At 46.0% G+C, this 14081-nt stretch overlaps 1 protein-coding gene across 2 annotated transcripts in view; it reads left to right on the plus strand.

Moving 5' to 3' along the window:
* Nucleotides 1-14081, plus strand: part of DNAI1 (dynein axonemal intermediate chain 1) — a 168968-nt gene that overhangs the window by 110750 nt on the left and 44137 nt on the right. For both annotated transcript variants that reach the window (XM_087885484.1, XM_087885485.1), the window contains 2 exons: nt 10442-10590; nt 11819-11918. In XM_087885484.1, the coding sequence (XP_087741610.1) occupies nt 10442-10590; nt 11819-11918 (249 nt within the window). The remainder of the gene's footprint in view (nt 1-10441; nt 10591-11818; nt 11919-14081) is intronic.

Below are 14081 nucleotides of genomic sequence, written 5' to 3' on the forward strand. Positions count from 1 at the left end.
AAGTGGCGAATCAGGCGAACCTGATGAAAAATCCTCCCGGTCACAGCCGTTTGAGGTGTCCTGCGTTATGCAACCACGTTTTAAGATGGTTTTGCCAAAACCCAACATTTACTTCCTTTTTTTGTTGTTAAAACCGCTGTTAAGGATATTGTTGAGTTACACCCGAAGTTGTGTCTTATAAAGCAGAGTACCGTTAGAGTTTTACACATGGAAACGGTTTGAGAGTAATTGTGAATAACATACAGACAAACTGGGTTTTATAGTATTATACTTTTAGGGAAAAGCAAAATCATAGTCCTTTAACAATCCAAGTCTTAGCCATATAAAGTGCAATATAAGATCAATCCAGGGATATAAAATCTTCTTACCAGTTTGTAGAAAAATATAAGGAACAATCAGGAACAATATAAAAACAGTTCAATAAATATCAGAAAGCAGTAAATAAATAATCATGATCAAACAGTTGACCATGGAGAGATCAAAAAGAATTACAGCGTAGCAGCAGGTAAAAATGGTGCAGTGTCCACACTAACCATAATTTAGCTCTCCTTAAATACATTGGCTACAGAGCTCAGCCAATCAGGATGTAGAATGACTCAGCACAGTTCTTTAAAGCTACATAATACATTCACATAATACAAACATACAATGTTGGCTTATATATTTCCTGGCCAATCAATTAGGCAATAACCATTTCCTAACAACCACGTCTCTAGCGAACCATTGGTTCACTCAACAACCATGGCTTTCACTCAACAATGGCAGATTTGCTTAACCCCCGCCTCAAAAAAGGTCATAAAATCAGCTCGTTCACAGGACCGAGCCACTTATGACCGTCACAAGCTATGATTATGATATTTGATGGAACAGAAGGAAAATTCATCAAATTCGCGGATGACACTAAGCCCGCAGGAATAGCCAACACCCCAGAAAGCAAGCTTTGGATCCAAGCAGTGGTGGGTTGCTCCTGGTTCGGCCCGGTTCGGCCGAGCCGGTAATGGTGACGATGTGACGTCACCGAACCGGTTCTCTATGACTGGGAGCTGGGCCCTCCCGCCCGGCTCCCCTTTATTCCTACCTTTATTTTTTGGTTTTTAGCCCAGCTGATAGGCGCGGCAGAGTGGATTGCCGCACGTCAGCTGACCTGAAACTGAATGCGCTTGCGTGGAGTGCGTGCGCGAAGAGAACCGGTAGTAACACCTGTTGGAACCCACCACTGGACCCAAGACAGTAGTGGTTTTCACTTACCTTCGCTACCGGTTCGGAACTGTGAGCGTGTATGCACACTCTCTCTCTTTGCTCGCGTTCGGCGCTTCTGCGCATGTGCAGAGCGTCCGTGATGACATCTGGGAGGGTAGGTGGAGCCTCCCACTACCGCCGCTACCGGTTGGCCTGAACCGGGGCGAACGGGTAGAAACCGACCACTGATCCAAACAGATCTTGACAGAATTGAACAATTGTTGGCCCTACCCAACAAAATGAAATTAAATGTGGAGAAAAGCAAAGTTTTACACATGTGGGCAGAAAAAACCCAAAGGTATAAGTACAGATTTGGCGAAACCTTTTTTTTTTTTTAAATTTGATTTATATGCCGCCCTTCTCCGGAGACTCAGGGTGGCTTACAATGCGCTAAGCAATAGCCTTCATCCTTTTGTATATTTATACAAAGTCAGCTTATTGCCCCCACAATCTGGGTCCTCATTTCACCTACCTTTGAAAGGATGGAAGGCTGAGTCAACCTTGAGCCTTGGCGAGATTCGAACCCTGCAGTAATGGCAGACAGCTGGTGTTAATCACAATGCTATTAGTCTGCTGAGCCACCAGGCTCAAAAACAGGAACTGGGAGAGGAACCTTGGAGTCCCAGTGGACGATCCCTTAAACAGGAGCCAGCCGTGGGCGGCAGCAGCCAAAAAAGCTAATACGATCCTTGGTTGTATAGACAGAGGCATAGAATCAAAATCACCTGGAGTATTAATATCGCTTAGTAAGGCCACACCTGGAATCCTGCATCCAGTTTTGGTCACCACATTACAAAAAAGATGTTGAGACTTTGGGAAAATAGTGCCAAAAAGAGCAACTAAGATGATCAAAGGCCTGGAGGCTAAAACACAGGAAGGACGGTTGCAGGAATTGGGTATGGTTAGACTAGAGAAAAGAAGGATTGGGGGGGACATGATAGCAGCATCCCAGTATTTGAGGGGCTGCCACAGAGAAGTGGGGGGGGGGGCTCAACTTATTTTCCAAAGCACCTGAAGGCAAGAAAAGAAATAATGGATGGAAACTCAGCAAAGAGAGAAGCAACCTGGAATTAAAGAGAAACTTCCTAACAGTGAGGACAATTAACCAGCGGAACTGCTTGCCACCAGAAATTGTAGGTGCTTCATCAATGGAGGTTTTTAAGAAGAGACTAGACTGTCATTTGTCTGAGATGGCATAGGGTCTCCTGCTCGAACAGGGGGTTGTTCCCAGAAGACCTCGAAGGTTCCTTCCAGTTCGATTCAGATTCAGATTCAGATTCAGATTCAGATTCAGATTCAGATTCAGATTCAGATTCAGATTCAGATTGGCAGGCTCCATTAGGGTCATAACTCAAGGTCTACCTGCAATATACTTGCCCAACTGGCTTGAGTTAAATTTTAAATTGATTTTAAATTGGGTTGTTTTAATTTACGGCCAAAATATTTAATTATTTTAAACTGTTTTTAAATTTTGTATGTTCTGTTTTTTCTACTTTGGCTGTTCACCGCCCTGAGTCCTATTTGGAGAAGGGCGGCATAGAAATGGAAACAAATAAAATAAAATAAACTGTTCCTAAATGAAAATAAGAGTGCCCTTGAAAGCTTTCAAAAAATTCTGCGTAGCAAAGCCTTAATTTTTAGCTGCAGCACCATTAGAACATGACAGATTTCCACCAGAGCAGAAGTTGCTCAGTTAATGTCCATTTTGGAAGCCCGGGAGTCATTATCTTAATCACACCAGGCCCTTCTTGATAACTGAATGGTTTCCATGTTAAAAAACATGTGCAGCCTCAAACAGACGCTGCTGTGCTGTGCGATTGGATTGCAAAAAGAGAGAGAAACCTTTAATTAATAACAGGAGCCGTAGTATAGCTAGAGTTTCTAGGGCAGGGGTACTCCAACCTTGGCAACTTTAAGAATTCTGGGAGTTGAAGTCAACAAGTCTTAAAGCTGCCGAGGTTGGAGACCCCTCTTCTAAGGAACAGAGAGTCCTCGATTTACAACTGTTTGCTCAGTGACCTTCCAAAATGACAGCGGCACTAGACGAAGGGACTTACGACCAGAGGTGGTATTCAGCCAGTTCGGACCAGTTTGCCTCAACCGGTAGTGGACACCTGCCCCGGCTTAATGCCATCCTATTTAGGCATGTTTTTAAGGCCGGGCTCATGCGCAGAAGGAGTGCGTGTGTTGTGGCCTGTCAGCGGCCTGTGCAGCTAGTAGCTGATTCCAACAGCGAGGAGGCTGGTGTGGTGCTGCGCCAGCAGCTCGAGTCAGACAATGAGGAGGCTGGAGAAGATGTGGTGCCAGAGGCGGGATTCAGCCAAGGCCTTCAGAACCTCCAGAAGCTCCCATAAGTGAAGAGGAAGAGGAGGAGGAGCCTCTTCTCGATGCATGGGTGGACAGAGCTGTTAAAAGGCAGGAGTGGCTCCTCAGGAGGAGTGGCTCCTCGAGAGTAAGGCTTGCGGCTAATTGACCACTCCCTTAGCCTATTTAATGAAGGACGACGACTGAGGAAATTTGCAGGAAACAACTTCGTTCACATTCGTTCGCGTCTTGATTCGGCTCTTGTTTCTCTCTTGTCAGTTTTCCTGCAAATTGCTTCTGGGCATTCTGCCAACCACAGTAAGAATACGGTTATCTGAAAGACTGTGCCTCAGAACTGAGTTGTTATTCTTTGGGCTCTTGTCGGCTGTTAATGAAGTTAAATTAACAGCCCTTGTTCAGAAAAGACTGGTTTAAACTGTACTTGTGTTCGAACAACTACTAAGAAAGCTCCTTAGTAGTCCTTAATTAGTAAACGAAGGTTTGTACGGACTTTGTGTGTGCTGCGTTCTTTGGGGTCCGTAGCTGGGGCGGAACAGCGTGTGAGCAAAGTGCATCCGCGGAAGGCCGGGCGCATGTGAGGAAGGCAAGCACGCATGTGAACTGGGCGCACGCAAGCATAAAGTGAGCATGTATGTGCGGGGAAAATCAGTAGCAACAATGTGAAACCCACCACTGCTTATGATGTGTAGCCAAAGTTACGGCTGCTCCAGTGCGCCTCGATCACTAAGAGCAAACACAAACCCATTCAACTCACACTGCCGTTATCAGTCCAACCCACACGTCGATACAGGCAATCCTCGACTTACAGCCCTTCATTTAGTGACCGTTTGCAAAGTTACGACGGCACTTGAAAAAAAAAGTGACTTTAGGATCATTTTTCACACTTAACGACTGCCATCCCTGTAGTCACGTGATCAGAATTCAGTTATTGTTTTTTTTTTAATTTGATTTATATGCCGCCCTTCTCCGGAGATTCAGGGTGGCTTATAAGGCGTTAAGCAATAGCCTTCATTCTTTTGTATATACCTGCTTAGTAGGGCTTTTGGGCCCCCCCAAGCGGTGTTCTTTTTTATACAAAGTCAGTTTATTGTCCCCACAATCCGGGTCCTCATTTTACCTACCTCGGAAGGATGGAAGGCTGAGTCAACCTTGAGCCTGGTGAGATTCGAACTTGCAGTAATTGCAGGCAGCTGGTGTTACTTAACAGTGCTTTAGTCCACTGCGCCACCAAGGCTCTTCTAAATAACACTTGCAACCCAGAGGGCGGTGATGGCGAACTTACGGCACCCGTGCCACAGGTGGCACACGGAGCCATATCTGTGGGCACGCGAGCGTTGTCCTAGCTCAGCTCCAGCACGCATGATTTTCTGCCTTTCTGGGCCCTCCAGAAGTCAGGAAACGGGCTGTTCCCAGCCTCTGGAGGGCCTCCAGGGAGATGAGGAAGGCAGTTTTCGCCCTCCCCAGGCTCCTAGAAAGCTTCTGGAGCCTGGGGAGGACGAAAAACAGGCCTTCCGGGCTACCGGAAGTCGAGAAACAGGTCGTTTCCAGCCTCCGGAGGGCCTCCAGGGAGGTGGGGAAGGCAGTTTTCGCCCTCCCCAGGCTCACCGTGCCATCGCGTGCCAAAAGCAGGGGAAGGCGGGGGGGGGAGCAGGGCGCATTGAATTATGGGTGTGGGCACAGACACGTGCAAACCCCCCCTGCTGCCCCCACTTTTGGCACGCGACGGCCAAAAGGTTCGCCATCACTGCCATAGGGTATTAATAAACACCCTGGCTGTCAATCAGAAGGCGCCTTCCCTGACTAAGCGTGGTTTTATTTTTAAAAGGCCCCAGCTTGGCTTTTCTGATTTTGGGCTACCGTAGTATCCCTGTATCTACCGTATCCCTGTAGTCACATGATCAGAATTCAGTTTTGTTTTTTTTTAAATTTGATTTATATGCTGCCCTTCTCCGGAGACTCAGGGCGGCTTACAATGCGTTAAGCAAGATGCTTGGCAACTGATTCATATTTATGACGGTCGCAGCGGGGTCACGTCGTGTTTCCCCTTTTGCGATCTTCGGACAAGCAAAGCCGTTGTAAGTTCAAACCGTCACTAAACGAACTGTCGTAAGTCAAGGACTGCCTGTACTCGTTGTTCTCTATTCCAGCGTTGTCAATTGATGCCCAGAAAGTTTTTACTGTTCGTTTCCTCCACTGAAAAATCAGCTGGGCCTTGAGGCCGGGTTGGGTGATAGGACAAAGGGAGATGTTGCCCTCTTAGTAACCTTGGCACGAGGATTTAAGAAAGAATTGCGAAGTCGTCCTAATTTGCCGTCCAAAAGCAAAACAAAACCAAAACAAAAAAAAAAACCCATAAAATGTGCTTTTGGCTATTTTCGGTAGAGAAGGAAGGAGCCTGCTGTTTTCCAACATGCTGAGCTGTAATAAATCTTAACGGTGATGAGAGTTCATTTAGGAAAAGAGGCTTTTGCATTTTTATTTGGGGATGAGTTGGCAAAGGGGGGAGGCAGAAACCTTCTCTGGCGATCTGCTTCTGAATCTGCTGGAGGTCTCAAACCATCCCCAAAGCTGCTTTCGTTTCAAGAGGCAACTGGAGTTTCTGGTTTTTTTCTTTGAAGACGTTTCGCCTCTCGTCCAAGAAGCTTCTTCAGCTCTGACTGGATTGTTCCATTCCCCACCATCCACTCTTTAGAGCTGAAGAAGCGTCTTGGATGAGAAGCGAAACGCATTCCAAGAAAAACCAGAAAGTCCAGTTGCCTCTTGAAAAAGCTCCCTTGGGACAACCATGACCTGGATGACGGAGAATCTCCATAGACATCTCAAACCACCTTTCAAGGCAAGGTTACAGGAATCCCAGCTGGACCTGGTTAGAATCACAAAATCCTAGGGCTGGAAGGGACCTTGGAGGTCATCTAGCCCAACCTCCCTGCCCAAGGCAGTAGTCCTCATCCTATCCTGGACAAATGGCTGCCTGGTTTCTCCTTGAAAAGCTCCAGTGATGGAGCACCCACAACTTCTGGAGGCAAGTCGTTCCAAGGATTAATTGTTCTCACGGTCAGGAAATTTCTCCTTAGTTCCAGGTTGTTTCTCTCCTTCATTAGTTCCCATCTGCCCATAATTCAATGCCCCCCACACACCCTGCGCATCTGCACACCACCCCCCCCCCCCGTGCTACCACCGCTTTTGGCACATGATGGCAAAAAGGTTAATGGTGGGCCCGTTAGGCCTGTTTTTCATCCTCCCCAGACTCCAGAGGCTTCTTTGGAGCCTGGGGAGGATGAAAACAGCCTTCCCCACCCACCCAGAGGCCCTCTGGAGGCCGGAAATGGCTCATTTCCCACTTCCAGTGGGCCCGAAAGGCGCAAAAATCAGCTGGCTGGTGCGTACATGCACGCTGGAGCTGAGTTAAGGCAACGCTCATGTGCCCACAGATATGGCTCCATGTGCCTGTGGCACCCGTGCCATAGGTTAACCATCATGGCCGTATACCATTTCAGACAAATGATTATCCAAACTCTTCCTAAAAACTTCCAGTGTTGGAGCACCCACAACTTCTGGTGGCAAGCTGTTCCACTGGTGAATTGTTCTCAGTGTCAAGAAACTTCTCCTTAGTTCTAGGTTGCTTCTCTCCTTGATGAGTTTCCCTCCCTTGTTTCTTCTCCTGCCCTCAGGTGCTTTGGAGAATAAGTCAACCCCCACTTCCATATGAAAACCCTTGGAGGATGCTATCAGATCTCCCCAAAAACCTTCTCTTTGTGAGGGTAGATATACCCAGTTCCTGCAACCGTTCATCGTATCGTGTAGCCTCCAGAGCTCTTCTCACCGTGGTGGCTGCTTTCTCTAGAGCCTCAGAATCTTTTTTGTATCGTAATAATCCTTGGCAAGATCAGACTCAGCTGGGCTGCCAGCTTAAGCTAGGAAACAAATTTGCTCACAGCCAGGATCTGCCACCTGAACATCTGAGGCAACCCTGGGTTTTATTTTATTTGCTTGTTTATTACAAATAGCACTGCGGAGTCAATTCCAAAAGGTTCAGTAGAATAGAGCTGGAAGGGACCTTGGAGGTCTTCTAGTCCAGCCCCTTGCTCAAGCAGGAGACCCTATAATACCATTCTGGGTAAATGGCTGTCCAATCTCATCTTAAAAGCCTCCAGTGATTAAGCACCCATAACTTCTGGTGGCAAGCTGTTCCACCAGTTAATTGTCCTCACTGTCAGGAAGTTTCTCCTTAGTTCTAAATTGCTTCTCTCCTTGATTAGTTTCCACCCATTGCTTCTTGTCCTGCCTTCAGGTGCTTTGGAGAATAATTTGACCCCCTCTTCCTTGTGGCAGCCCCTCAAATCCTGGAATCCTGCTATTTCCTTCTTCAGTACCTTGGAGGGCAGTGGGACAAATCTAGTACCCATGTGGAATAATTTCTCTGAGCCTCGGTTCTTTGATCTGCAAAATAGTTTAATGATGATGCTACGGAGATTTTAATGAGGACCAATGAGTTGTTTTTTTCTTTTTTTCAACCCCTGCTGGAGATTGTATATGTGCCATTAGTAGGATTTAGTGCAGCTGCAATGATTTTGCAGTTTGGCTGAATGCTATTTTAGGTAAGTGATAGATTAGAAGGAATGTGAGTGTGGTTCAAGACTACTTTTAGCCACAGAAATTCACTGGCTGGCTTGGGTTCAAAGCACACCCTTCCTTTTCAAAAACCGGCTCTCAACATTACAGTAATATTATGGAGAAGGTCTTTCTCCTATATGCTGCCTTGAACTCTTGGAGGAAATCAAATAAATAAGAGCCAGCTTGGTGCTTCCTGGCCTAGAAACCAGAAGGCGGTGAGTTCTAGTTCCACCTTAGGCATGAAAGCCGGCTGGGGGACTTTGGACCATCCCCAGGAGACCCTGAGTTCTAATCCTGCCTTAGCCAGGAAAGCCAGATGGGTGGCCTTGGCCCAGTGGTAAAATGTAAAATTTGTTACTACCGGTTCTGTGAGCGTGGCTTGGTGGTGGTGGGGGTCATGTGACTGGGTTGGCGTGCCCAACTTTTTATTTTTTAAAACTTTTGTTAGGATATGGTTCAAGCCTAACAAGTTGTCCAGGCAATATATGTGTTCTGTAACTTTAATATGAATATGTATTGTGTGACTTTAAGGCTTTACTGCTGATTCATTGTAAGGCTGAGTCATGCTGTAATTAGATAATCACTGTTGTAAACGTATTTAAGAAAGGTACTGTAACGTATTCAGTTGATGATATGCTACCATTGTGTGTGGAGTTGCTATCATTGTGCTATCATCGTTGGATGGATCTGCTACCATCGTGGTTTGTTACCAGAGTGAGTTTGTTATTCTAACCAACTACTGTTTGTGTGGTAGAAGATTTTTGTATCACTGGATTGATTTAACTGGCAAAGACGTGGATTGATTTAAAGACTATGAGATTGTTTTTTCACTATAAAGTAAACTTTTGATAAACCAGTTTGCACATCTCTTATTCATTGCTCTCAGCAACGTTTCTCTGTGCTCTACACTGTGCTGGTTGGTAACACAACAACAATATCCTTAACAACTTTTAAAACAATTAACCATCAACCATTAGCTCCAGTCAATGGTATTTATGATACATTTTAAAATGTTCAGTTGACTGAGTTTCATGTTTAATAAATAAAGTAAATAATAATTATTACAGGTATACCTCAACTTACAATCCCTTGTTTAACGACCCTTCAAATTTTACAGTCCTCACTTTTTTGACCGTTGCAACATCCCCACAATTACGGGACGAAACTTTGGTTGCTTGCCTGGCAAGCAAAGTCAACGCGGGAAGCCAGATTCGCTTATCGACCGTGTGATTGGCTTAACAACTGTAGCGACATCCTTAACAGCCATGGCAAAAAAGACCCTATCACGGGGCAGAATTCACTTAACAACTGCCTTGTTTAGCCGTGGAAATGTTGGGCTCAATTGTGTGCGTAAGCCGAGAGCTCTCTGTGAGGCCAAAGACAGATGATGCCGTATGGCAGAGATCTTCAAACTTGGCAGCTTTAAGGCTTGTGGACTTCAACTCCCAGAATTCTCCAGCCAGCTCGTTACGCACGGTCACTCATGCCCTCGTCACCTCCCGCCTGGACTATTGCAATGCTCTCTACATGGGGCTCCCCTTGAGGAGCACTCGGAGGCTCCAACTGGCGCAGAGTGCGGCCGCGCGGGTGGTAATGGGAGCGACATGGCGCTCCCATGTAACACCTCTCCTGCGCGAGCTGCACTGGCTCCCGGTGGTCTTCCGGGTGCGCTTCAAGGTTTTGGTTACCACCTTTAAAGCGCTCCATGGCTTAGGACCTGGTTATCTACGGGACCGCCTGCTACCACCAATAGCCTCCCACTGGCCAGTACGCTCCCATAGAGAGGGGCTCCTCCGGGTGCCGTCAGCCAAACAGTGTCGACTGGCAGCCCCCAGGGGGAGGGCCTTCTCTGTGGGGGCACCCACCATCTGGAATGAGCTCCCCCCGGAGATACGGAGGATCCCGGATCTGCGCACCTTCCGCCGCGCTCTAAAGACCTTACTATTTCACCAGGCGGGCCTGGCCTAATCTCTTCCCTTTTTTAAATATGTAAATTTTAATCTGTTTTTAAATTATTGGGGTGTTTTAATCTGTCTGGGCCAAAATGATTTAATTTGATTTTATCTGGTTTTTAAATTTTTTGTATCTATGTATTTTATTATTTGGCTGTTCACCGCCCTGAGTCCTTCGGGAGTAGGGCGGTATACAACTAAACTAAACTAAACTAAACTAAACTAAACTAAACAAGCCTTAAAGTTGCCAAGTTTGAAGACCTCTGCCGTACGCAAATGATAATGATAATCGCCTTCCTGTGACTTTGCAGTGCTCCAAGACCTACTCGAGTCAGTTCCTGGACATCTTCCACGCTCACCACATGGCGGTGGACGCCGTGAGCTGGAATCCCTTCCACCCCAAGGTCTTCATTTCCTGCAGCTCAGACTGGACCGTGAAGATCTGGGATCACACCATCAAGTAGGTGCCTCCAGCCCAGGGGTGGGCTCTAAATTTTTTTACTACCGGTTCTGCGGGCGCGGCTTATTTTGTGGGCGTGGTTTGATGGTCATGTGACAAGCAGTTCTTTAGGATTTAGCAGAGGTATTGGTCTACCAGGCTTTTAAGTGCTTGCAGAGCCGTACCGGTCTACCCATTTGTTTTTTGGAGTGTTCCGGTCTACCACCACACGGCCTTTTACCACTGATCAGCTGTAGGGCGGCCCTTTGAAGCGCCGCCGCAAAAGTTTAAACCAATGGTGAAATGTAAAATTTGTTACTACTGGTTCTGTGGGCGTGGCTTGGTGGTGGTAGGGTAATGTGATTGGGTGGGCGTGGCCAATTCTTTTTTTTTTTTTTTAACTTTTAAAACCATTTTTTCTACCGCCTCTTCGGCGAAGAGGTTGTAAAAAAAATGCTTTCAAAAGCCTTTGATGATCCCAGCTGAGCCCCGCAATCATCAGAGCCTTTTTTTTTTAACTTTTAAAAGCATTTTTTCAGCCGAAAAGGTTGAAGAAAAAATGCTTTTAAAAGTAAAAAAAAAAGTCTCTGATGATTGTGCAGCTCAGTTGGGCATGGGGGGGTGGGCAGGGATTTTTGCTACTGCATCTCCGAACCACCCGCCTCAATCGCTACCGGATCAGGCGATCCGGTCCGAACCGGGAGCATTTCACCCCTGGTTTAAACAGTTTTTTGCCGCTCTGCCATCACCGAGAGCATCGGAAACCGCTTTCAGGCAGCTTGCCCAGTTCCTGCAACCATTCATCGTATATTTTAGCCTTCAGTCTCCTAATCATCCTGGTTGCTCTTCTCTGCACTCTTTCTAGAGTCCCAACATCTTTTTTTATAGTGTGGTGACCAAAACTGAATGCAGGACTCTAGGTGTGGCCTTACTAAGGCTTTATAAAGTGGTATTAGGACCTCATGTGATCTTGATTTTTGAGGATCGCTTGTTCTCCTTTTAGGAAACTTCTCAGTGGTGCTTCTTGATGGCTTTAGCTTCTGGAAAACATCTGCTGAGTTGAACTTTCCTGCTTTTCTTTCTGGCTTTTGGCTTTCTCTCTACAACCAGCTTTCCTTGGGTGCCTGATCTAGTTTTCTGCCAGGGCCATGCTTATTTGGACCTCCCTTGGCCCTGTAGAAGCTATCCCCTCCCTGGGCAGGAGAAAATCCTGCAGCTCCACCTGACCTGTTGGATCTTCTGTTTGCAGGACACCCATGTTTATCTACGACCTGAATTCTGCAGTTGGTGACGTGGCTTGGGCGCCTTATTCTTCCACCGTCTTTGCGGCTGTAACCACCGATGGGAAGGTAAGAGGTGGCTCCAGCATGTGATAAACCCCAGGATTCCAACAGGTGAAGAAGGCGAGAGGGATCTTAGAGGTTCAAGGGAGAGCAAGGACGACACTAGAGGGGTCCAAGACCATCATATTCCCCAAGCTATGCACCTCATTTCAATATTTCCCGTACCAAAGTCAAGTGCCGAAAGATTAATATTGCTATGTCCTTTGATGGTGTTAAAGATTGTGGTTGGATGTAAGCTGTTCCAACTAAAGCTGCCTTCTGCAATTGACCGATGGGGATTTTGTCAATTCCAGTGGTGTTCAAATGGGGCTCTATTATTACGGTTCATCGTAGAGTCAGAGTTCAGACTGAATTTGACATTTTTATCCACCTATCGAGTCCTTTCCAAGGACCTGGGATAAGCAGATGTGAACGTTTGATGGTGTTAAAGGTCTCCAGATGTTAGCTTTTCCAAGTAAAGCTGCCTTTTGCAATTGACTGTTAGGGCTGAGGGTGTTCCTGTGATGCTCCAGATGTTTTGGGACTGCACCCAAGGAGCCTATGACTATTGGTGATCGCTTTGCTTTCTTTGGTCACAGTTGTTTTATTTCTATTTTCTATTTTGTGATCTTCTGTAGTTCTTTCTCTTCTATTCTGCCACATCCACTATCCAGCCTTTTTGGTCTTTTTTATCAACAAATCTTTATTTATTGAGTTATAAAGTAATATAAAAGACATAGTACAAAGTAAATAGGAAAGGAATGGGGAAGGGAAGGGGAAGGAGAAGTGAGGAAAGATAAGATAAGATAAGATAAGATAAGATAAGATAAGATAAGATAAGATAAGATAAGATAAGATAAGATAAGATAAGATAAGATGATAAAGAAAGAAAGAAAGAAAGAAAGAAAGAAAGAAAGAAAGAAAGAAAGAAAGAAAAGAAAGAGAAGCATTGACTTCCGACTTTCTCTGTTACTGTAAAATAAGGCATCAACATTAAATCATCACTTTTTCCTTTTTCCTAATAATATAAGCAAGCCATTGCTATAAAGATCTGTCAGTCCAATCTGTTAAACCCAAAATCACAGTTTCATTCTTCTCCATATTAAGCACGAAGTTGTTGTGGTCCATCAGCAGCCTGTGGAGCTGGCAGCAGAGTCGGACAGTGAGGAGTCTGGGGAGGAACATGGGCCAGTCCTGGAGTCTGGGAAAGGCTCGGACGAGGGCTCTGCGTCAGAGGCAGAGAAATGGCCATCTGGGAGGTACGTGCTGCCTCCGAAGCCTCCAGAATCAGACCTCAGCAAGGCAGAGGAGCAGGGGACGCCTGCATGCGCAGAGCTGCCACAAGGCAAGAACAGTTAAAACAAAAGGGACGACTCAAGAGTAAGGCCTGGAGATGATTGGCCCCTCCCATAAGGCTTAAAAGAGAAGCTAACGGGACATGAGACTTTGCAGGAAGCAACTTTGTTAATTCTGGTCGGTTTAAAGCCTGAAGCTTTGTTTGATTCTGGACTCCGTGTGACTTTGCCAATTAGGCCTTTGGCAGCGTGTCAAGGGAGATAAAAGTGGGTGATTATCAGCCTTATCCCGAAGGACTCTTTACAACTCTTTGGGACTCATCTGTGAATGAATAGAATTCACAGCTGTTAAAATAAAACAGGTTTTTGGGACTGCTCGTGTGTTTTACTGACTCAGGAAGCCTAGGTCACAACAGAAGTTCAGCAGCGGTCTCCATGTGAAAACAAAAGCACTTATATTCTTTTCTTTAATCAAAGTGGTCAGTTTTGCCATTTCAGCCAACTCCATCAACTTCTGCAACCATTCGTCCATGGTGGGAATCGAAGTCTCCTTCCATCTTTGTGCATACAAGAGTCTTGCTGCTGTCAACATATATAGTGACAAAGTTCCAATTTTTTTCTCTAGCTCTTTTTCCATTAAACCCAAAAGGAAAAGTTCTGGTTTCATTTTTAATCTCCATTTTCAAAAAAAAATGGTATTAAGATACGAATCCTACTCCATGTGTTACGTGTCAGGTGCCTGTCCGTTTGAACTCTAAAGTCACTGTTGTGGCCCGTCAGCGGCCTGTGCAGTTAGTTGCTGATTCTGACAGCAAGGAGACTGGTTCGGTATTGCGCCAGCAGCCTATGCAGCTGGCGCTCAAGTCGGACAGTGAGGAGGCTGGAGAAGATGTGG

Source organism: Pantherophis guttatus, chromosome 2 (genome assembly GCF_059756535.1).
Source record: "Pantherophis guttatus breed Tessera chromosome 2, ASM5975653v1, whole genome shotgun sequence".
Lineage (NCBI taxonomy): Eukaryota > Metazoa > Chordata > Lepidosauria > Squamata > Colubridae > Pantherophis > Pantherophis guttatus.